The 25980-nt window shown below is 35.1% G+C and overlaps 1 protein-coding gene across 6 annotated transcripts; it reads left to right on the top strand.

Annotated features, from left to right (window-relative positions):
- The first annotated feature begins 3176 nt into the window (after positions 1–3176).
- LOC116163043 (glutamyl aminopeptidase-like) lies at positions 3177–25942 on the top strand. 6 transcript variants are annotated; one of them, XM_031476873.1, is made up of 18 exons: positions 3227–3310; positions 3400–3461; positions 3531–3626; positions 8678–9158; positions 22888–23035; positions 23182–23443; positions 23494–23664; positions 23712–23809; positions 23857–23991; positions 24040–24335; positions 24390–24478; positions 24525–24844; positions 24897–24976; positions 25024–25172; positions 25224–25353; positions 25404–25526; positions 25574–25682; positions 25738–25942. In XM_031476873.1, exons 2-18 carry the CDS (start codon positions 3431–3433, stop codon positions 25897–25899), a joined length of 2880 nt encoding a protein of 959 aa, XP_031332733.1. In that variant the 5' UTR covers positions 3227–3310; positions 3400–3430; the 3' UTR covers positions 25900–25942. The 6 variants fall into 6 exon arrangements, with proteins under 6 accessions (XP_031332737.1, XP_031332736.1, XP_031332733.1 ...); XM_031476876.1 differs by lacking the exon at positions 3400–3461 and having other exon boundaries at positions 3198–3310; XM_031476877.1 differs by lacking the exons at positions 3400–3461; positions 3531–3626 and having other exon boundaries at positions 3177–3310.
- Positions 25943–25980: the final 38 nt, after the last annotated feature.

Raw genomic sequence — 25980 nt, 5'->3', positions numbered from 1 at the left:
TTATTTTCGAGAAAGGAGTACCTTAAAATGTTTTTGTGGTGCACCTCAGAGCTACCCCCCCCCCCTCGCCATCTTCATTACTACACTAATACTTTAATGGCCCTTAATAATTCAGTTAAAGGGAAAATTGCATTTTTCAACACCTTTGCGACCATACGACGGTCAACAACATTGCGGGTCACTCTGTAATTGGGCGCAAGGCTGTTGAGGGCCTAGAACAAGAGAGGGATAATAAATAAATAAATATTTAAAGAGACATAGATTTTAGGTAATTTTCTCCGCTTCATTTTACTATAGAATCACATTAGCTTAGTTTGCAAGTCATAAGCTGGAAACTGGATATAATTATGTTATGCGCATTGCGTCGACGCCGTGCTGTAGGGTCGTAAATTACGTGCGTGTTTTAAACGCTGTGTAAACAATATTTGGCGTTCTATTTGGAAAACTAAAAAAACTTTATAAGCATCTTAAAATATAATTATTAATACTTCTCTAACGAACTCAAAAAAATTTCGATTGTTGATGCTATTAATATATCAAAGTCATAAAAATACCGGCATTTTGGAAACAATTTTGTTTTATTTTTTTCCCAAATTGTTATTATTAACAATGATGGTTAGACAACTTATTCTATCCCATTTGTACCACCTCCATTCTACTAATTTTTTTCTTTGCAAATTAAAGAAATTATATAGGTAACACAACTTTCTACCGCAATTTTGACGGTCATCTTGATTTTTTAGGTACACATTTTTTTATAATATAGTAATAAATAGTAAAACGTGCGTACTATATAAAAATTATGATAATATCTTTGTTTACAACAAGAAAAAAATGTTATAGTGAGTTTTAATCGGCAATTTTGGCCCCATCTTGATTTGGGCCTTTAGCAGCTGGATTCCGAGGTAGTGATAGGCAAAAAGGATTCAGCGGGGTCCAATTACCCTAAATAAAAACACTTATCACCAAAATGTCTCAAGATTTGCAGTTAGAATAGCTATGACTTTTGTTGTTTTACGAATTGACAGAAAGGTTGAAATTTATTTTTAAATTTGCGGGTATACCAAAAACTTAATAAAACATGTAAAAACAGTTTAAACACTTTAAACTCCAGTCTATGCAATTCGAACAAAAGTTAATTTCATGATACACATATCAAAATTATTTATTTTGTAAATATAAAACCCAACAAATGCAATATTCGTGTTAGGTATCTAAAAGAAAACTCTTTTCCTCGATTCTTAACATGACCTGATATAGGTATTTAATTGGGAGGGAAATAACAAATTTTCAATTTAATGTAAAAAATTTGATACAAATTAACACCGAACGATCGTCGAGACGGTGTAACTTTTTGGCCCAATAGTCTACGTAGGTGAAAAACAATAGCGAACTTTCTTATACCCTTAAGCGAATATGTGATGTGCACTTAGACCATTACATGGGCTGCTAATTGTAACGAAAATATGGTCAAGTACATCGCCTGGGTATGTGAGTTTCAGGGTAAACGAGTCTGTCCGAAGTTGTCCGATGAGACACGATTTGAGACTGTCAACCTATAAATTAACAAACGTCAATTAATGAATCGCCTAGATATCCCAAAAAAGGCAAACTTATTCTTATTTGTTGACGTATAGCAAATAATGAAGAGTATTTAAAGCTTCCCGTACTACGCGGTTACTATAAATCTGCTCTTTACGCGATCCGAGTGGTGTTCATACGACTTTAGTGACTGACAAACAGACAGACAGACGGCGATCCAAAATTATAAACGATCTTACCGCATTTTTTGTTGACGAAATAGTATACTAAGATACAAGGTATAATCAAGTCTTTAAAGCACGCGCAACGAGTTTAAGGGCACGGCGCGAAGCGTAGTTTAACAGAGTGCTTTAAAGATCAATCTTACACGTGTATCTTATAGTATTTTTTATTATACCTGCAGTATAATTTAAAAATAGAAAATACAATGAAATCATTTTGACGTTATACTCGAATACATGTCTAATTAAGTGAGCTGGATGTTCGTAATTTTACGATTGCCATGGAAATGTCACTTGACGTTGCTTATAAAAATCATCGTCTTGGTGAATAAAACTATTTCCGTTGAAAAAGATAATACACCGTCCACCGCTTGTTGTAAAATCTAAACGAACGTTGGTAGGTGTAAAATCCAAATCCAGTAAAGCCTATTATAGTCCAGGGAATAGAGGGTTTTAACTTGCAAAATAAGAAGTAGTTTCAATTTCTTTTGCATGTCATAGACAGTCATCTGGTGGTTAAGAATCTAAGTTTTCGACCTCCCACCCTTGTGCTTCCCCCGTACCACCCCCAAAACCACTGAAATTTGGATGGTTTCTTAGTTTTTCCATCATATCTTTGTAATGGTTCACTTAAAAAAAAAATATTGTTATCAGAAATTGTAGACTATAACATTCTACACAACTTTATATACACTACTTTTTTTGTGAAATGTTTATTAAAAAAGATATAGAGCTTGAGAGTTGGTTATATTTTTAAGAATTCTGAAATTTCTATGTAGATGTTTTAACCAAATTTCATACTTTATCTCTATAATTAAGAGTTTTATGAGAAAAAATATCTTGAATTTATCGTGGTATAAATCCCTCTACCCTGCACCCTTACCAAAGGAGATGCATAATTAATAATGAAACTTGCAACCCTTGCTAGTGAGGATATTTGAATCACTGTGAGATTGTAGCGCTTTCTAATATACTTTTGAAATTAAAAAATTGTCTCACTTCAGTTCAGTAACCCCCCCCCCCCCCCCCATAATCAAAGTTGCAAATAATATTTTTACATCCGTAAACCCATAAATCAATAAATGAATACAGAATGCATAAATGTGGTTTGAATTGCGATGTGATTTAAGATTTTCTGTAATCTAGGAGAATGGTTGCAGAATAATTAAAAGATGGCAGTGCATGTACAGTATAATTGAGATTGATAAATGAGAAATTATTGTAATAAAGTATTTCCTTTGTATCATTAAATCATAATTAATATTTCAATTCATTTATGAGCGTTTATAGCATCAGATCTTTGTTTCAGTTTAAACAGAAATTAACAGTAGGTACAATCATTGAATGACGATGTCAGATTTTCATCGACGCACGGTACAAGTACAATGATAAGGTGGTATGGATTTTACTCGCTTTAATTTGAAGGTGCAAACCGCCATTAGTAAGTTCATTGTGAACCATCAGTATACGCGTTGACAGTGCTGCCACTTTATCTTATGTATACAAGTTTTGTGGTTATTTATATACCTTGCTTGTAAAATATTAATGTAAGTGTTCAAAATTATATTTCATTTTTTAATTTTCTTATAATGTTTCTTTACCCTTAAATTCGCATTGAATAATTTTCCCTCTGCAGTTCACTTTCTCATTTTAAATAATTGCTGGCAATGAATCTAATAGTACGACATTTATCTTTAGGTTGGTATAACCGAATATGAAATTTACCGCCTAAACAATGTTCAAATTTTTAAATATGCTTCATTACAGCGTCTACGAATAAGTACCTTTGCCGATTGCTACGCAAATCTACGTGTGTGAAAAAGAAACCATTGCTAAATAGACCTAATAGCTTCCATAAAAATCGTACGTATATCAACGTTTTTAATTAATTTAAATAAGGTTAAAATTTATGCGAATAAATCCCCGGAAGTAGTGGAGTGTCGACAGTACCTTTCACCTGTTTATATATATTATGCATTTGAATAAGGATACCTAGGGAGGCATTTAAAATAATATGCCATGTACTTACCGTTATTGTAGAAATTCATTAAAATATCTATTGCAATTACAAGCAGAGCAACCGCACCTTTCTGGGTTGGTATTTGCTCATTTTATTACATATGCGTTAATAATTTTTTACGAGACGGGCTGCTGTGAGTCAATAAAACTATTAAAAATCAATAAAGAAGTATAATGATTCCAGTGCCGGGCGCTTTTTTTAGGGTATGGCTTTACATGTAATTGATTATTATAGGCAACATTATAATAACCATATCTGCGAACTCATTGGGGTCTCTGAAATGTATCAAAAATATCTTTTACGTGTAGAAGGATTTCAATTAAGAAACAAAAGCGCGAAAATGCTTCACCGAATCATGTTTGGAATCCCAAATTTAACTCAAAAATATTTATCTTGAAAGCCAACGTGGTTCTATACATCCACTCTCGAACAAAACTTGAATGTACTTAATTGATTTAGATAAGATACAAAAGTTACTCTGAAAATGCCATTAATCGGCGTTCTTATCATTCATTTCCAAGGCCATAAATCTCGAGTAGTTGTACCGTTTATCCGCAATTGTTATTAATGATTATACACAACGCAAGCGCCCACCTACCCATGATAAATATGCGAGGCTTCAGAACTTTGCCATCGTTCAATAACCGTAATCTGGGGGTAATTCGGACCTTTTTTTAATAAAAATTAACTAAACTCGGGTCCCTACAAGTTCTGAGATCATTCATATATTGAAGTATTCAGATTGTTTCATTTATATTTGGTTGGAGAGTGTCCTAAATTATGCATGTTTGAATTTGGAAATGCCTTTTCTTCAACAAAAATAATTAATTAAATTGGCAGGTGACGCAAATGGTACTTCCCCCTTCGAAAATCTTTAAAACTTTTGAATACCAACTTTAAAGGCCGATTTATAAACTTTATCGCCCGCGTTCGCGCTGGCAGTTCGTAGTTCATCGAAAATATTGACCAATGGAAAAAGGGTACCCATTTGGCGCGCAAATTAGTGTCAAAGTCAAACTGTCAAAGTTGCTCGTTTTGGCGTGTGAAGTGTATTAATATCCTTTATAAGTCTTTTATATCCGCTCATTCATCATAAGTCTTTCACAGAAATAATTCTTGTCCCTTTCATGAACAAACTGGAAACTAACAGTACCTTAACCGAAGTAAGCTCTGCAACGACGGACGCGAACAGCGAACGCCGACGCGAACGTAAAGTTTATAAATCGGCCTTAACTGTTTCCGTCTACCTCACTTTCATAAAAAAATATTTGTCGCTTATATTTGCTTTTGAAAAAAAATAGTCATATAGTAGTATTATCATCCAACACCTTCCAAAAAAAATTGTGGAAACACATATTTTGCGCCCCCTCCCCGTAAATGCACAATAATAATTTTAATTTACATAATTCACGTTAGATATAAGTGGGTATACCTATATCTCAGTAAATATCGACTGTATACAACATTTTTCTGTATGAAAGTTGTTTAACATTTTATTTCCTATCATAAGGCAGCATTCAGTTGTTTTTATTTCAGAAAACAAATGAATAACGAAACACAATTAAATTTTTTTAAATAGCAATGCACACTTTCATTAGGCTCATTTGATAGTTGTTTTTCTCTTTTCAATGACGTAACACGTTAGCACCCGTGTAGAAGAAATTATTTTTTATTTCAAGCTTTTTTGTGATAGGTTATGCACCTGCTTTGCAGGTAATGGTGAACATTTTGAACATTCATTTCGATGAAAACCATTTTATTGCTAATTTCGCGTTGTCTTCAAGATTTAATAAGAGACGTACTCGTTCATTTGTTTTATTTTGATGTAGGATATCTGCATTAATATTATTGATTTAACTATAATAAATCTTTTTGAAAAATTTTCTTGAATAAGGGTAGGTACTAACATGTTATAGGTACCATCGAAAAAAGAAAAAAAATTCTCGATCAAGTGAGCGTAATAAAAAGGTGAACTGCCATTTAAAAAAATTATATTGCTTTTCGTTACTCATTTGTTTTCTGAAACTGAATGCTGCCTTTTATTATGAGAAATAAAATGTTAAACTTTTATATAGAAAAATTTTTATTTACCGAGATATATACTATATTCCACACATAATGGGCACCCTGTATACAACGTAAGAAGCAGGAAGTTTTCCAGATGCCGATGCATTATTATTATCGATAGACTACTTTCATTGAAGTCTATGATTCGATTGGTTTATTTTGACCCCGTTTGTATAAAGCTTTAATTCTACCAGGGTCATCTCACATGATAGTAATCCTAGATCCAGTACTCCTCAATTTAATGAAAATTATATGTACTTTAGAAAAGATAGCAGTGAGTTCTTACAAAGATTTATGTTGTATTTATACCGATGAATGTAAATCTCACACAATATAATTAACTATAAAAATTGGTAACGGTACTTTCCAGTATGGTCCTCCATTTTTTAGATTTTGTACATACATATAGCTCGACATATGTATAGTGGATGAGTGGTTTAGGTACGGTCCTAACTTTTTAACCGTGTTGAAAGCTTTAGGCGTCTTAGAATCGTGAGATATGGCGTAATTGTCTGGGGTTGCAGGAAAATTTTTGTCGTTTTTGTGCTGTGTGAGATTTCGCTAAGTAGCTGAAAAGTTAGACACACGATATTTTAGAGGCACCGTAAAATATCTTTAGATTCCAATGTTTTGTATCAAATAAATTATGTAACTTTCAATAAGAAGGAACCCCTAAATTATTCCAACAATATAAATTAGAATGTTAAGAATTTAAATTAGAATGTTAAGAATTTAAATTAGAATGTGAAGAATTTAAATTAGAACGTAATTAAAGTATTTATTTTCCCTGTTTGTTTTAATAATACTGAACTGGAAGAATTTATTTTTGAACCAGTTGATATTTTCATTTTTGAAGTTTTAGGTACTAAATTGCATATAGTAAACGACCAAGTTGAATTAAGGTGGGTATAACAGTATGTCGTGGACCAAAAAACGTTAATATGTTTTCATTTTCTCCTTCTTCTTCAATTTGTTCAAAACCAACACAAGATTTCAATTTGAACAGTGAGTACAGTTACGGTCAACATTTTTTTGCAACTAATCAGACTGAATGTTTAGATATTTAAATTAAAACTAAAAACTACTTGAACATGCCTTTCGTCGAAACTAGTCTTTGTTAAAATTTCAATAATTGTTGGGGAAAATGGTTTAGAGTCAAAAATCCAAACTTAATTCAATTTGATGGATAACCTACAAAATACTAAACGACAAGTGTTCTAGATTGTTCTTAGAAGGATTCGGAATGTTCTACAATAAACACCTCATTTTTCCGGAAGGATTGAGTCACATTTTTATTTTTATGGCGCCTCGATGCCTATCGGAATTTCTGGAATGTTCGCTGCACTGCCCCCCTCCCCCCCCCCTTAAAACTGTTGGTAGTAGCGGAGACACAGTTCCAGGTAGCTCTGGTTTAACGCGAATTTGATGGCGGTACTTGCATGACGACGTCGTCGTGCATCTTCCATTCTTGAAGAAAAAACAATCCACCGTAGGACCCGAGTTTACGGGAAATATTTGTGCAAAAAAACCAACCCTCTCAAGCTGAATACATATGAGGAAGAGTTTTCGTGCAATTTTTCGGGATCCAGCTGCCTTACTGGACGTAGGACCTAAAAGAAGTACACAAGTTTGTGTATACCATTCAAAAATGTAACAATTTTTATTCCTGCATCAGTGAAAACTAAGGCATCTTATAAGTATAACAATCATTATAGCTATGGAAAAGAAATGGCAACTACGTAACATCATAGAGGAACAGCAAATACCATTTCCTCTATGGTACCTACATCTGTACCCCTTAAAAATCGTAAAATAAATGTTTTGACAACGATCGATTTTTATATCGAAAGGGGTTAATTTTTATGCAAAAAGAATTCTTGCAACTTTAACCTGTGCTGAAAATTTTTCGATGGGTCGAGGAGTCAAATGGCGCATCATTTGGTAGGGGTTTTCATTACTTACACCATTTTTTTAATCCATCGAATAGTTACCGAGAAACGACGCTTTAAAGTTTCGAAGTTTAAAAATTAGCAAAGGTAACAAGTGTAGGTATTTCCACTAACTTCCATACAATAATACAATCTTGATTCGCGCCCAGATCTTACATTTCTCAAGACCTCAACATATTTAGCATATTACCTACTATAGGGAAAGTGTACATATTACAATCTATTGCGGATTTTTTGAAAATTAACTTTGCACCTTTCGAGAATATCATCATGTGAAGATACGGTAGAGGTACGCTGTCGTCAACTCTTATGTAATAGTCGGTTGTTAATTAAACGTATATATGATAAAAGTACAATGGCAATGGAAACAAAATTTAATAACAATTACGTACTTACTTTGCATTATTTTGTGTTTCTCAGGAATTTAATTGCATACAGTAATAGGTCTTTTAATAAGTGGTTTGGGACTCGTGAAATTAAAATCAAGTTTTTTGCGAATGTTTAAAGCTGCATTTACTATTTAGTGGACAAATAAAGTTTTATGAGGTTGTTATATCGGTGTAGAAGATGACCCAAACGCAATTTTTGTGCGAAACCAGTCCCTGATTTTACTTGTGGCGATTAAAACTTATTCGCAGGCTTTTTAGGACCACCGCACAAATTGGTGTGTGTATCATTCAGGCAAAATGTTACAAGTGTATGTCTTGTGTAAGTAGGTGAGGCTTAATATAATAATCCTAGGATTTGCATAAGATAGCGCTTATCGCAGTAATAATAAACTTCAAAATTGTTTGTGTGGTGCGGTCTTTGTAACGTAGTTAGAATGAAGATTTCCAAATGGATTACTACTCAAAAACTGTTAATAATTTTTGTTGCAGCTTGCACGGCACTAATCGTTTCGACCTCTGTATTATCGGTACAAAAAAGTACATTAATATCTGAATTGAAACGTTGTGAAAACGAAACTGGCGAACTAACCACTATGCCTCCAACGCCTATAGATCCAGAAGGATATAGATTACCCTCACACATTAAACCTGACTCCTATAATCTTTCGCTATCTCCCAATTTAAAGGATGGAACATTTAAAGGCGAAGTCGACATTAAAGTTAATGTCAGAGAGGATAGTTCGGAGATGCGAATTCACAGTAAGGGTTTGACGATTAAAAGTGTGAGTATTGATGGAAAATCGGCCAACTTTACCGAAAACACTGCTTATGAAGTGCTGATTATTAAATTACGACAAGGAATGATTTCTAAGGGACTAAGAGATGTTAGGATAGTATATGAGGGTGATATGAAAAATCGAATTGTGGGTCTCTACGCCAGCAGTTATCCTGGAAAAGATGGCAGTAAGATGTAAGTATTTTTGTATTTATTTTCATCAAAATCCAACTATTTAATTATTCCCGATTTGCGACGATTAGTGCAAATAATTATGTGACCTGTCTTGATTAACAAGTTTCAAAAGTTGATGCTCAGATGTAATGGAATGTGAGCAACACATTTATTTCCTCAATAATTCGAGTGTCCAATATTACTGAAATCAAGGTGCATACAGTGCGTTCGAGATAAGAGGGTCACCTAAATATCTCTTTTATTTGGCGAAATACGAAAAAGTTGTCAAATACAATTTTATATGTCACATTCCGATCTATTCAAACTTCCGGTATCACTTCTGCTTTAACGAGAAATTGATGCAACTTTTGTTTTTCAAATGCAATGCCTAGGGTTTTTTACGATATTTAAAAAGAGCAATCAATTTTCTGTATGACAACATAAAATATGCACATGGGTGATATACAAAAAAAATGGAGAAATTATCATGATTCTATATTTAGAAAATTTATTGAATCTAGCATGCCGTGTGCCATATCATACAGAAAAGACCTACAATAAAACAGATATTGAGGTGACCCTCTTATCTCGAACGCACTGTATATGATAATCTGTGAATGAAGACAAAGAAAAAGAAATATAATTATGGTGGTAAGGAAACAAATTTTTATTAGGGCGGATAATCACATAAAATTTAAAAATTAGTGGACAATGTATTAGCCTAGTTATTTAATGACAAGAAAACATATTACATAAGTGATAGTTTTAAGGAAATAAACGATGTGTTAAACTGAAATATTTGAAGGTAAGCGAGATCATTTAAATGATTTTATTGTTTAACATTATTCAAACAAATTATTATACTTTAAATGGGAGAAATATAAGTGAGCATAAGTAAGCGAGCAGCTTAGAGTGTGCAGCGGTAGGTAACAATTGAAAATCGTACAGTGTAATGTAACTATAGTAATGTGTAGCCAGGAATCTCGGTTTGACGCAACATCTTTGACCCCACTAAAATAGTGCCACTTGCACTCGAACATACACAATTTTCAAATTTAAAACGTATCTTGTGCAGAATCAGATGCCGATTCTGAATCAAGAGGTCGCAATGGTCGCCGGGATTGCAAATAGCCAAAAAATGTGTACAACATTTCGCACTTCTCAAAAATTAGAAGTTTTACGTTTACATCGCATTATTTATGAATATTTTTCTAGAATTGTATATAATTCAAAAGCTCATTATATTTTCCGTCTCGCAGAACAAGAGAGAGTCAAGTTCTGTACATTGTTAAAGCTGTGTATACGCGAGAAGTGTAATAACTTTCAGTCCCGAGGGTATTATTGAAGATACATGTGCGAGACAAAATATATAGAATGAACCAAGGTAGTTTTTTTACTAAAACATTTTTTCAGGCAAACCGTTTAAGAAATATCTGTCGGTCAGCATCGATATTTTCCCTCCTTTATTAACATTTTTGCCTCTCACCACATTCGAAGAAATATTAGTTAGGATAAGTTTGTTGTTTTTGAATTACTTAACTTTTTAGGATATAAGTCATTTTCATCTTCACCATAGAGTAACATAACTAATTTACTTTTAATCTGTACAGAGAGATTCTCTGTAGAGAAGCAGCTTGATTGGATAAATACTTTCTAAGGGGATCCGATCCGAATATTTTGTAAGTGCCTAGTGAGTCTGCTTGGTAGATCCGTCTAGGCTAAATCCTGTGCACCAATGAAACCAATTCCCCAATTACGTTTCAGTGAACCCTAAACGACTCTAAAATTTTAATTGAAAGGTTTTTTATATTCTTCATATACTAAAGGGTTTACCAATAGGGACGATAGGATTTTAAACGTTTAAGGCGGCTATGTTGGATGCCAAACATTTGACATATGCTGTCAGTTGTCATCAGTAAGGCTTGCCATTTCATCATGAACAAGTTCACGTTGCCTCAACGCTTGGAAATTATCCAACAACATGCCACACAGCGAACGCTACAATGGACTTATTGCGTCAACAGTTTGGTGAATCGTTGATTTCTCAAAATGGCCCCCACAATTGGCCGCCAAGATCATGCGATTTAACACCATTGGACTTCTTTTTGTGGGGCTATGTGAAGTCAAAGGTTTATGCGAATAAACCCAAGACTCTTGACGAGCTCGAGGCCAACATTCGAGCGACCATAGCTGCCATTCCACCCGATATGATCCACCGAGTCATCGAAAATTGGTCCGATCGGATGAGCCAGTGCAAAAAGAGCCGCGGTGGCCATTTGAACAATATTTTGTTTAAATCATAAATGGCATGAAATACAGCATCTAATAAAACCAATCAAACCTAAATTTGACCAAATTGACTGTGTTTTATTTCAATTTAAAATCCTATCGCTCTTATTGGTAAACCCGTTATATTACCATTCACGAATATTTTAGAGACTCCTCTGATATTCTTCAGATTTTGTTTCCGGATTATGTGGACTTTCGACGTTTATCCATATCAAACAGTCCATTTACACTGTGTTCGATCTAAGAGAGTTACCTCAATATCTTTTATTTCGAGAGATACGAAAAATTTTTCATAATTTTATGACATTACGTTCTATCCAATCGCATATTGAAACTTCCGGTACCACTTCTGGTTTAACTTTTGTTTTTCAAATGCAATGTCTATGTTTTTTAAGATATTTGAAAAGAGCAATCAATCTTGCAGCACGGTCACATAAAATATGGATACCCTAGAAAATTAAAAGTATTTCTTTTAAAAAATTCTGTTAGTACCATACCTCTGTTTAATTGAGCTAAAGCTGGAAAGGTGCTTGTTGGTAGTTTAGTGACCGCTTGTCATTGTATGGCAATACGAATAGTAGGCTTTTTAGGCAGAAATAGCAGTGAACCGTTTAGCTTTGTTGGTTCCTATTGCATAGCGCCGTAGCAAAAGGTTAAATAAGAATGGGGGCTGGACACTGATGGAATCGCAGTAGAGGAACCGGTCACGAATTTTGCGTTGCTACCTTTTTGGCCTAAGCAGCTAAAGCTTAAGCGGAAAAACGAGCATGACTCGCCATTTCGGATAGTAGTCTGCGAGAATTTTTAATCGCGAATAGTACGTAGGTACCACAAATCGAAAAAACCGACCACGGTTACGGTTACCCGTTCCATAAATCGGTTTCATCGAATTTTATTAACGAGCTCCTAGCGAGTTTATAATTTTGTGGTGTCTGTCCGTTAGCACGATAACTCATAAACGGGTCCATTCGTTTACGATGAAATTTTGCAGGTGGATTCTTTATCAAATTTGTAGATCGGAGTTCGTGAATTGGCAATGTAGACCAAAAAATAAAATAGGCCCTTTTGACATCTCCGTTAGTTATGAACCGAATTGCATGGAATTCAATATGCGCATAGCTTTAGCCATATAAAACCATTCCAAAAGTTGAGCCTTATCGATCAGTATTCACAGTGCCCTTTGCGCATCTCGACCATTTGCAGACCGAATTGCAAACTTTATTATTTATGGAGGGATTTAAATTAAATTTGATACATAACCACTTGGAATAAAAGCAAATATAACGCCAGTTTCAAAATTTGGTTTTGCGCATGCACTGTGCCAACTTTCCTATTTATGGAGGCATTCAAATGAAATTTGATACATAGCCACTTGGAATAAAAGCAAATGTAGCGCCTTTTTCCAAATTTGGTTTTGTGTAGGATGTGCAGTGCCAAGTTTCTTATTTATGGAAGCAATTAAATGAAATTTCATACATATACACTAAGCAAAACTAACATCAGGTTTAAAATTTGGTTTTGCACATGCTATAGCCATACCCAGGAGCTCGTTTGCTATATTTGTTTAATTTATTTGTTTTATGGAACGCGGTTCATCGAATTTGGTTATGTCTGGTTGCAAGATGCAACCAATATAATCACGCTATTTGCCCGATTAAAAACAATATGGTGGAAACGTCAAAACAAATCCATGCTTGGTGGAAAGTGGCGTCAAGATCGCAAAGTGAAAATGCGGCGAGCCCCGTGTTAAGAAAGTAATCCAAAACAAGCCAATTTTCAATTATGTGCCAATAAAAAATTGACCGTAATTAACAATTGTTTAAGATGTAACTTCCAAATTACATTGAATTCTGTTATCTGTAAGAGGTCAGGTCAACAAAAATTTTCCTGTGTTTAATAATAAAGCGGCGCATACAAATATGAGGTAAATAACACGACTTTTGCCAATGTACATTTGGCATAAAGGATGTAAAACTGTCCACTACACAGAAATCTCGACGATATTTTCAGATAATACGGACTATAAAGGTATTGTATTTTTTTTATATTTTGTTTCATTCAAAAAATCGTAAATTATTACGGTAATGTGGAAAGAATTTCAAGTAGTAAATTAGGTTTCCTATTCTTTATATGTTTTTTTAATGAAACTTAACTCTTTCGAATTAAGAGGATTATTTATTGTTGTTATATTAGAGTTTTAGTTATGTACTTATTCCCATTTAATTACCAATGTATAGAGTTCTCAGGATTCCTAATAAAATTTTATGTTGTTTAAGAAATCACACTAAATCATTTTCCGTTGGATGGAGCTGGTCGGTGCAACCCACTTTTTGATGCCTTTTAAAGTACATCAGTTTAAATTTTGCCCGTTAGAACTTTTTCATTATTAAGGGGAACCAATAAGTATTGATCTTACATACTAAACGAAATAAAGTTTTTTTAAACATCGGCAGCTATTATTCCAGGCCTAGACTCTTGGAACACGTTCTAGGAACAATTCGTAGCCCAAGGCACAGTTTCTTTTCCACTTTACACCATATTAGTATCTACACTTCGAATTGTAACATCTTATATGACACAAACACAAATCAAATAGTATATTAAGATACAAGTGTATAATCAAGTCTTTAAAGCACGCGCAACGAGTTTAAGGGCACGACGCAAAGCGGAGTGCCTTTAACGTTGCAAGTGCTTTAAAGACCAATTATACACGTATATCTTATAGTATTTTTTATTATACCTGCAGTATAATTTAAAAATAGGAAATACAATGAAATCATATTGACGTTATACTCGAATACATGTCTAATTAAGTGGGCTGGGTGTTCGTAATTTCACGATTGCCATGGAAATGTCACTTGACGTTTGCTTATAAAAATCATCGTCTTTGTGAATTAAACGATTTCCGTTGAAAAAGATAATACACCGTCCATTAAATCGATTGTTGTAAAATCTAAACACACGTTGGTAGGTGTAAAATCCAAATCCAGTAAAGCCTATTATAAAGAATATGAAAAGTTGTTTCCATGGATGGACTAGGAAGTTACTTACGAATAAAGTCTTAAATGCATCCATAATGCTGGAATATATGAAGGAAATGTCAAAGGTATTTAAATCTTCTATATTTTGGTGCATTCATTCAAAACTTTAAAGCAATGCTGCGATTAAAAAGTGGAACAGATTTGGAAGCATACCTTAAATTACGCGCGTTTGTGAAAGCTTCAACCAAAGGATAGGTACAAAAGCCAAAGAAATGTTCTGCATTTACAGAAAGCGACCTAAGAGGATTTTTTATTTCATCCAGATGACAGTTTCAAAAGTCATACTTGAAGTATCGTTACTTAGCAACTTTAAAGCACGTGTGTTTTAAAGGCCCTTTTTCGCACGCATTTGAGTGTTTAAAACGGAGATTGTGATTCAGGTATAATAAAAAAATATCGTTTAGTGACAGACGGTTAATCTGTACTTTCTTCTGAACAATAAGTATCCAGCAACCGAGACTTTTTTCTAAATCAGAAACGCTACATGAGACGATATGGATATAGTGTCAAGCAGGCTTTAAGATTCAATAGATCGATGCCGAGCAGCCATCCAATAGTCTGTTTATCTAGAATTTTTCCTTCTTCAGAATTGCCAAATAAGTATGTAAGTGATGTTCATCAGTCAATGACGGTCTAACGATTTTACTTTCTATTTCCAATAAGTGGGTGCATAGATTTGCTATGCAATTACACAATAATTTAACCGTACCTACTCGATAAAAACTGTATATTGCAAAACTAAATTAAATACTCGCCAAGTACGAATTTTTATGTCACCAGTCACGGTAACGGTTTCAAAATGTATCATCTCAAGAACGGAACTAGTGTAGTAGGTACCATGTCTGGGGACTGTCGAAGGTTATTATAGGTCAGAGACGTTGCTGATTCACGAATGTTAATCAAGTTTAGTAGGTATACTCCATTTATATTACGACCCTACTTTATAAACTGTTAGAGAAATTAGTTACAAAGCAAACACGTGAGCAAATTGTTAAGCGTGTAGTACGCGCAATGGTAAATTGACTGTTATTAAAGTAACGACAATGAATGGCAGTGCACGTTTCGCTAGACGAAGTTCTACGCAAACAAATACCGTTCCAAAAAAAAAGAAAAACCAGATCTACACGTTGTTGTGGAGCTGTTGCTTATTTTTCGCGATTTTGTGCGCGTGTTTACTGGCGGCGTTAGTGCTAATCGGAAAATCTTTATACTTAAAACGTAGTGTGTTCGTGGAAGATGTGCCGATAGCAAAAAATGTCATCAATTTTCGGTTACCGAACGACACAGTGCCAATTCACTATGACCTAACCTTCGAACCAAACCTCCAAAATGGAACTTTTGATGGACACATTAACATAACTTTAAAAATTGAAAGGGCAAGAAGAAGTGTGGTTGTTCATAGCAAAAACTTAACAATCGATCATGTGAAGTTACTTCGGCCAAATAGTTCTGCAGGGCTGACCATAACTAATTTGGACATTAACGAAGATTTGGAGACCATAACTGCCAACACAAGCGAGGAGCTCTTGGCGGGTACCTACTACTTATATTTTAAGTTTAAAGGAAGCATGTTAAACAAGTTGGTGGGCCTTTACAAAAGTGTTTATACAGACTCTCTATCAAATGAGACCAGGTAATTATTGTAATTGTTATTAATTATGTGTTTAAGCAATGAATGTTTGTTTATGGGTATCGACCGACGACCGACATAGTGAAATTTCAAAGATTAAAAAAAATGATCTGAACTTTCTCGAGGTACCTTTCTAATTTAAAATAACACACTTGATGTTGAGATAGATATTGCATTTGGACAAGTTACTGATTGAATCACTACTTTCCATTTCGTAGATTTTGATCATGATGCATACTGTATACCTAATGAGTTTTTACTTTTTGCCTATCACGTTCGATAAATTTTAGCTTAGCCGTTTTTGAATGTGGAAATGAATAAGTGATCAGTCCACGTGTAAAGAAAAAGAATCACCTGATTTGTTTTCCGCACTATTATAATCCTCTGATGTTTGTAGTTACGTTATATAGTTATTGAACTTCAGTGAACAGTGATCTAATCTAATTGCTATTGAAATTGAAAATAATTTCTATACTATCGTTTATGAATAAATACCACAGTAGTAGATTGTAGATAGCGCACCTATTTTTAAAATTACTTATCATATGCAAGGTTGGAATGTACACTGCTGACATACATACAGCAGGGTCAAGCAAGATCGATTATTGTGCAAAAAATTGGAACTCTCTACCAACTATGCACACGAGTTTTTTTTTAATTGGGTGTAATAATAAGGTTCAAAATATCTATGCGATTTTTTTGTGGATATTCTTCAATAATTTGAAATATAAACTAAGATGCATTACGAACCGTTACGCATTTTGTCGTCTATGGCATGAGTTATAACATGGACAAACCAAATTGGTGGTCACATTAGTTAGATTGGCTTGTAGAGATAAAATAAATGTATCTATGGATGCGCGATTGTGCCCAAAAGCTCAGCTCTTCCTCTTATGTGTAAATTTCAGGGTAAATTTGGATCCAATCGGTTCAGCCGTTTACCCGGAAAGACAGACAGGCAGACGGAGATCATGGAGAGTATGTTTAATTCGGATTCCTGGTGCTTCAAAACGTGTATTTCCTTCAAAAAAGTGGGGGATCATTTTGTACCCATTAGCATTAGCAATCCCTTACTAACGTTCGCGGGATAAAAAACAGAGAGCTAAGAATCAAAAAGATGAATGAAAATTGAGTTTCATGGTGATTTGAAATTGACAGCAACACCTGAGACAACCTTGACAGATAAGGCACTTTAGTTCATAGGTATAGATATAAAACTATGCGATACGTAGATGTGTATTCAATAATTTCGACCCACGGATCCGACTCTCATTACACAATGTCGACGTGAAACTCGCTCCTTACTACCAAAAATACTGGACTGCCACTACTATGGAGCGGGTGTTTTCATTAGTTAAAAGTGTTGGCACTACACTAAGGATCAGTTTCTCATCTTTCAATTATTATTATTATTATTCAATTATCTGGCAGTTCATTTCCAAAATACGTTTCTTGCAATTTTGTACCAGATAAAAAATGGTTGTCGTAGAGCATGGACTATGTATACAGAACATCCCAGAAAACACAGTTACATATCTTCTATTTGATATTTAACGCTGTTACGTTACAGGAATAAGAGTATAGCTACAGTGTTACATGAAACTTACATGCAACTTACAATTTCCCACTCAAAGCAACCTTCTATTATTACAGGTAAGAGAGCTTAAATATTAAAGCCCGCTTTGAAAACGATTGTTATGAACCGAAATAAAAATAACCCGCGGTTTAACTAAGCCCGAGGGCAATTTAGCAACATGGTGTTTTTATTCATTACCAAAGTTGTCTGATAAAACAGTTGTCTATAATCCGGTAAAAAACGATGGCCAAAAATCGAATTTAACCTATTTGTGTTTCAAGAAAAAAATGGAATTTAGCCCATTTTTACTTTTGAGCCGGCTTAAGTTAAGATCCTATGGAGAATACGGGCATAAGAAAATTATAATTCAAATTAGAACAAAATACATAAGAATAAATAATACGAGAAATAATATTTAACGAATATAACATCAAGTGTGCTCAAATTGCCCACCTCCTTATTCTAGACACAATCTTCCTAAGATTTGCTATGGCTCTTGACACATCCTTTCTTCCAATCTTAAGCCTGAGAGTGGTGATCATTCTTGGACGAAGTTCATCAAGGTCGGCTAGCAATACTTTGTAAATGTCATTTTTCATTGTCTCCCCATAAAAAATAGTTCAAAGGATACAGGTAAGGTGACCGCGCCGGCCAGCATATGTCACCATTATATTAGCGTGATTGGGGAACAATTCCTACAAGCATTCCCCAACCTACCTAGCATTCGGGGGCGGTGCGCCATCTTGCTAAAACGTATTTGTGTGGATTACAAAACTAATCAATAAAAGAATAGTCATCTCTAATATTAGCCCATCTATTCCCCATGATATTGCAGAAACTGCTATCAAAAACTTAGGCTTAAATCTAGCATCTCCCGTATCGTTTCTCAGAGCGGGCATTCCTGGAGAAGAATACAGTCATATACTTAGCTTCCGTAGACAAGCCTACGTTTTTTCACCTACAGAAGATTTCGAACTGCAAACCTCGCTGGTTATCGCTCATGACGGAAATGATCACAGAATATTCCTGTCTACGGATAAAATGGAATGCTTTATATGTAAACAAAGTGGACATATTGCAAGCAATTGTCCAAGTCCTCCCCCAAACAACCTACCACCAAAAACACATGAGAAACCATCATGTACAGAAAATTCAACAACTTCTGTACACCAGCCAAACACATCAGTAACTGCCATCAAACCCTCTCAGAAAAGATGCCACTCGGATACTTTAACTTCTAGCGACCATATCAACCTTCAGGGTGAAAGCACGCAGGAGGTCCTTCAAGAGCCTCCTGTCATGCCTCCTCCTGAAATTACTCCCAAGGCTATCAAACCAGTCAAATCAGCCAGAAAGCGGCGCAAAACGAACATTTCCCCAGAAACGGTGCTTTCAGAAGACACTAAGTCAATCATTCGTGAAAGATATCAAACCACACCAAGCGCCTTCACTCTGCCGGTCGAGCACTTCATTGCATTTTTAGAAAACACATACGATAATAGCGATCCATGCCAAGAAGCCTTAAAATTTACTTCTGATATTAAGTCTCTATTATCTGACATCCATAGGATATATCCATTCCTAAATGAAAGATCCATTAAAAATAGATTCACTCGACTAACGAAGAGAATCAAAACTAAAACAAACTTTAACGCAGAAAAGCTGGATTCTTCAACAAACTTTATTTCAGAAGAACTGGAAACGGGAAGCATCTCTAGCATATTTTCCCAATCATCCGAGGATCTCGATGAGGAAGACTCTTTTTCAGACGATCCTCAACTGTCACACATTTCTACCTCTTAATAAAATTCCTTTCAACCTGATTCAATGAAACTGCGATGGATTTCATCCTCGCCTTGGAAGACTACAACAACTAATCTCGGAACACCTACCTGACATTTTGTGCCTCCAAGAAACCAACTTTAAAGAGCTGCATAGTAAATTTTTGAAGAACTTTGAAGGCTATCATCATCTTAGATCCGAGTACGTCCGAGCGAGCGGTGGTACTTCAATTTTTGTATCTTCTAACCTCTTTTCAGAAACATTCCCTATCACAACTAACCTAGAAGCCTTAGCCGTAAGCGTATGGTGCCCAACTAAAATTACCATCTGTAGCATTTACATTCCACCCAACCACAGCTTAACTGCAGCAGAAATCAATACTTTAATCGTCCAGTTACCCAATCCTTTTATCCTTGTAGGAGACTTTAACGCACACAACAGAATATGGGGATCAGAACAAACTTTTGGAAGGGGGAAAATCATTGAACAAGTCCTAAATAATGACAATCTATGTCTCCTAAACACGGGCAGCCACACTCATCTAAACTTTGCAACAGGCAACTTTTCCTCAATTGACCTTAGCTTCAGTGACCCAATAACTGCAACAGCTATTAACTGGCAGGTGTTAGATAGCCTATATGATAGCAATCATTATCCCATACGGATCTTTGACTCCATTCCAAAAGTAAACCTTAGTGTGACCAAATGGAGAATCTCTCGTGCCAACTGGGATCTTTTTAGCGCCGATGTTAAAACCCAAACTGATCAGCTAGAATTTTCCGACAATATCGACACAGCTACAAATCAGATGGTCAACTGTATACTTACATCTGCAGAAAAATATATTGGAGAGCACGAAATTAAAGGTACTTGTAGACGTGCCAATGGCCACTAGTAGTCGAGGCACACAAATTAAATTAAAAAAAAAAAAAAACTAATCAAATAATTTCCGAGGATGGAGCAATAAAATTCAGTAATGTTTTTGTTATATTGGCTCAACATGAAAATTTACCTCCTTTCTTCTGCATTCTTTACATGTGATCTAATCTCCATACGCACAAAAGTGGGCTGTTCTTGAATCAATTTAGAATTTTTCTCTTGGCATGCACTGCAATTGGATCAGATGTGGATTTTAGTATAGGTACGCCTATGTGAAACCACATCGTCCGTAGCGTTAGCTTAGCATGAACACATTGGGTATTTTATCTGTGGCATGAATAATACAGCTTTTACCAATAATTCACTCCGTCCGTTCGACGGTTTTAGTTTTCAGCACTAAGAGTACTTTTTCTCTTATTTTTAGTTTTGAAATTGGGTTTGCGCATTTGTACTTAAAATTAATTATAGTGTTGTAGAAGTAAGTAGAAGTAGAAGTGATAATCCGAACTCGTGTCGACAGTAAATCGGTAATCATCAGTAAACAATTTTCAATGTTGCTGATAGTCGGGTACTGACGACAGCTTTGTGATTGCAAATTGAAATTGGGAACTTTCAAAATTCGGTTAATGCATGAGATTTCGGAAAATTACTGAAAGGTTACGGCGACTATGAGTAATTTGGGTATAATTTCTGATTTATTCCTGGAAGTAAAATTGTGCATGTAAGGTATTGCCGCAAGTGAGCACCTCCTCTGTTTGAGTACTTATTCCAAAGTATAAAATGTAAATAAAATTAGGTATACTTTGATAAATCTAATCACAAGGTGATGACTAAACATAAAAATTAATAATACAGTTACATACATACCTTCGACTTGCTTATTCATTTATTTGGCGGTTAATTTTTGTGACGCATGTTTATGCACGTAGGCGTCCAAGTATTCCTTTTTCTTGTTTTGCTTGGGAATAGTTGAAAATTGATTATTATTAGTCCCATTTAAATATAAAGGTAAATGTTGATTTTGATCGGTATTTTTTATGAAGCCACGCGTAATTTGAGTTTGCGTTTATCAGAAAAGCTGATTACGCTATGGATGGTTCGTCTTTGATTTTTTATTAAATAAAAATGCGAAATTATTGCTTTTATTTCAATTGTTTTTGTTTTTGCATAGAATTTTCTTATCATTAGAAACTATTTGCTAGGTTTTGTTTTCGTGTGAAAGGGACATCTGTGTGTGTGAAGTGGTTCATGTGAACGCTTGTTTATAAAGGAGTGTTGGAAGAAAACTAGGAAATTCTCTTTGGTCTTGATGCTACGTTCCGCTTGAGGACGTTGAGTTTCTGTCACAGTTTCGCATGCAGAGATTGTTTGTGTTGTACCGCTACAGTCTTGTGTCAGTCAAATTCGTTATAAAATTGAAGGTCAGCCTACATCGGTAACAATGTAATCGAACTAACAGATATGAATCTTCTTAGTAACCAGAAAGTAACATAGACAAATCGGGTCTCGATAAGTATATTCTTCGGCAACGACACAGGTAGTGTAAGTAAGATCAGATGTATCGGGCCACTTTACAAGATCATTAACCTCTAAGGTGTCTTATACTTGCAGTTATAAGGAACAATATCGAAGTCTCTAAGTACAAATCTCGAAATAGTTACACATGGGCAATGTAGTTAGAATTTCACAAGTCGGTAATGTAGAAACCTCCACGCGTCGTTCGTCACTCTTGCGAAAATGGCTAGTCCAAATAAAAATGCTAAATCATCCACGTACTGCATCAGTAATGCGTAAATATCTAAGCAGGTCAAACGTAAAATGTAATGACGATAACAATGAGAAACGATAAGGAATTATATGCAAAAGGTGAGGAAGTTAAAGGTAAAACTTAAGGGAAGGTTAAAGCCTTAAAAATACATACATAATGAGAAAAGAATGCTGGGTCATAATGTAACATACCTCGTATTGTTCAGATGCAAAATACTAACCCGTATAAACGTTGCGATGTAGTCACCAAGACATCAAGGAGAAAGAGAATACCACTCCAAAGGTAATAATTAGAATCTATTTAGAAAATAAGTAGAATCGTTTAAAAATCATGAAGAATTCAAACGATCTGACCAGAGCAATTGTTTAACTTTAACGCCCGTTATTTTTCAGTATATGGGCATATAGACGAAGTATGGGTTTTATTTCATTGGGAACGGCCGCAGTTAAGTGATATACATTCAACTGCCTACTTTTAACTTTATAAAGAAAATATTTTCATGGTTCTCCATAAATATCATCAGAAATGCATTACGAAGTGCATACGAACTAAATACCAAAATACCAGGAACCAAACCACAACACTATGTCGCTACTGACTACATTTGTCTCTAAATTGGTGGCGATAGGTATTTGATTTGTTGGTGGTAAAAAAGTGCAACGTGAGTTCCATCAATAAAAGTTGCATATCACACTGCTCAATATTTTATGCTCATGAAGCTGGACAAGCATTTCCAATGGATTATTTTAGTTCCGTCACTAACAGTTGTTAATTAATTTTTCCAGACCTATCGCCACTTCAAAGTTTGAACCGACCTATGCCCGCCAAGCTTTTCCATGTTTCGATGAACCAAATATGAAAGCCAAATACACCGTCAATATTTTAAGACCAAATGTTGACAACTACATTGCGTTATCGAATATGCCTCAAAAAGTAAGTGGTCACAGCTACGTTCGCCTGATGCGATTAATAACAATAAACGTCACCGACTTCCTTATAAATTATTTTATTTATTAAGTAGTTTAGTACTTTGTTGTTTAATTTAGTTTTGTATGATACATATTTTAATGTTATAATAGGGGGAAACTCCAACGGAGAATGGTGTTATGGTTCACTTCGCGGAGAGCAAATACATGTCCACCTATTTATCTTGCTTTATAGTGTGCGATTTTATCAGTAACAATGGTGTAATTAAGTCGGAAGGCGGAGAACTTATTCCATTGAGAGTGTTTTCGACCCCCGCCCAAATCAACAAGACTGCGTTTGCATTAGATGTCGGATCGAGCGTAATGGAATACTTCATCAAGTACTTTGGTATTCCTTACCCGCTTCCCAAGCTAGGTTTGCTCACAGCCTGTGGGAGAAATACAATTCTAAGCAAATCATTGCAGATTTAATTGCAATTCCCGATTTTATCTCAGGCGCCATGGAGCATTGGGGTTTAGTTACATTTAGAGAAACTGCTTTGCTGTTTGACAACAAAATAAGCTCGGCAAAAAATATGCAGCGCGTGGCTAGTGTAATTGCGCACGAATTAGCTCACAGTTGGTTCGGAAATTTGGGTAAATTGCTCGACCTTGCGCTAACGTATCTACTTAGCGAATTTTAGTGACGATGAATTGGTGGAATGACTTATGGTTAAATGAGGGATTTGCGTCCTACATACAATTTAAAGGCGTTAATTTCCGATTTAAAGACTGGCAAATGGTGAGCAACACTTTATAGTGATTTTTAGTTGTACTAATCAATTGTAGATGGATCAATTTTTGATCGATACTTTACATTCAGTTATGTCAACAGATGCAACTCCTGCATCACATCCCATAGTAAAAACCGTAGAAACTCCCGATCAAATTACCGAAATTTTTGATGCCATCACTTACAACAAAGTAATATTTTACGCTGTTTTGGATTTGTTTGTTATCATGTATTTGTAGGGGGCGTCGGTGCTTAGAATGCTAGATCACGCTATCTCCGAAAAAGTATTCCAAAAGGGGGTGACAAATTACCTACTAGCACATAAGTGGGGAAACGCCGTTACGCAAGACTTGTGGGACGAATTACAAAAACTGGTACCAGAAACAACAAATATTACTGATATCATGAGCACTTGGACTGTTCAAATGGGATATCCTATAGTGACAGTAAATGAAAATAATGATACCTACGTTTTGACTCAGAAACGGTTTTTAAAAGATTATTCGAAACCTGGAAATGTCAGTTCGATATATGGGTATGACACCAATTGTAAAGTAATTATAATAGTCACGTAGGTACATAATTGCAGGTATAAGTGGAGCATTCCTATCACATACATTACCGATAAAGGCATTAGTCAGACGAATACAATTTGGTTTAAACACGACCAGTCTAACCGTAAGTTTCTGATTGGAAAGTCAAGATTGATAAAGGAGAATTTTAGTAAAAATAAAAAAGCCTGAAGGAATACGTTGGATCAAATTTAATCACAACCAAGTAGGCTATTATAGAGTTAACTACAGCCCAGCTTATTGGAATGTACTTGCTAAAAATATAAAGGACATGACCATATCTGATAAAACACATTTGATTGAAGAATCGTTCAGTATTGCCGAAAGTGGAGATTTGTCATACAGTATTCCATTGGAATTAACAAAGTACTTAGAAAACGAGACTAATTACATTCCTTGGAGCGTCGCTTCTTCAAAATTAGGAGGTCTGAAGAAGTATCTCGTCGATACATTGGATTTTCCACACTATAGCGTAACTTAGTACCTATTTTGCGGCTAACATTTTTATGAATTTAAATTTTTAGCGATACATGCTTAATTTGGTTGAACCCGCCTATGTCGCTTTAGGATGGAACGAGAAACCAGAAGATTCGCACTTAACGAGGTCCGCTTTAATTGTGACTCCGGAAATGATAAACATTTTAATTGTAGGAGAGCTCGAGTCATTATCTTAAATTTTGCGTGCGAAAACGGCCATGCGGAATGCCTAAAAGTTGCAAAAACTAAGTTTCTTTCATGGCTCAACGATCCGGCCAATAACCCATTATCGCAAAATTTACGTGGAATTATTTACTATCACGGTAGATTTGCACGCATTTGAGAGACTAAGTTAGGTATACATATTTCTGTAGGTTTAAAAAATGCTGGTCAAGAAGAATGGTTTAAGTTACTGGAATTACTCAAAAAGGAAATTGACGCCAATGAAAAGTTGAACATGCTTCACGCCCTGGCGGGAGTTAAAGAAGCGTGGCTTTTACACCAGTAAGAGTAGCAGATGCAGTTCTGTCTTAATTTTCTGTATTTTTTCGCAGTTTAATTCAACTAGGAACCATAGAGGGTCAAAACCAAGTCATCAGGGGCCAAGATTACTTTACTGTTTTACAGTCCATTGCAGAAAACCCCATCGGTACAGCTTTAGTGTGGAATTACGTGAGGTACACTATCATCTTAGTCGCTCCTACATTTAACATACAACTTATAGGGAAAATTGGCCGTACTTGGTAAAGAGGTTCACTCTAAATGATCGTTTCTTGGGACGTTTAATTCCGGAAATCACGAAAACGTTTACTACCAAAATTAAGCTTGATGAGGTAGTTTCATACCGATGTTTACTTATTATTTAATTCTGATTAAATTTAATTTCAGATGGAGTCTTTCTTTGCGATTTACCCTAACGCGGGTGCTGGGACTGCAGCACGGGAACAGGCTCTTGCTACTGTCAACAACAATATAAAGTGGATCTCTAAAAATCGAGATGACGTTGTCAAATGGATGAGACAACAAAATTCCGCCAGCCATGAGAGTTAATTTGTTGTAAAAAATAGTTTAATAAATTTTTCAGTTTTGTAAATATCTTGTTTTGTGCTAGGTTAAAGCTGCGTCTGTATG

The sequence above is a fragment of the Photinus pyralis genome, unplaced genomic scaffold (assembly GCF_008802855.1).
Source record: "Photinus pyralis isolate 1611_PpyrPB1 unplaced genomic scaffold, Ppyr1.3 Ppyr1.4_LG2, whole genome shotgun sequence".
Classification (NCBI taxonomy): Eukaryota; Metazoa; Arthropoda; class Insecta; order Coleoptera; family Lampyridae; genus Photinus; species Photinus pyralis.
The sequence above is the reverse complement of the archived record's forward strand: the minus strand, read 5'-3'. Positions and strand labels throughout refer to the sequence as shown.

Bases quoted from the DNA above. Each gene is read 5' to 3' on its own strand.
- LOC116163043 (XM_031476873.1), top strand. From the start codon at position 3,431: ATGAATCTAATAGTACGACATTTATCTTTAG. The intron at 23,810-23,856 runs GTGAGCAACACT...AATCAATTGTAG, and splicing joins GATTTAAAGACTGGCAAATG to ATGGATCAATTTTTGATCGA. The intron at 24,336-24,389 runs GTATGACACCAA...ACATAATTGCAG, and splicing joins AATGTCAGTTCGATATATGG to GTATAAGTGGAGCATTCCTA.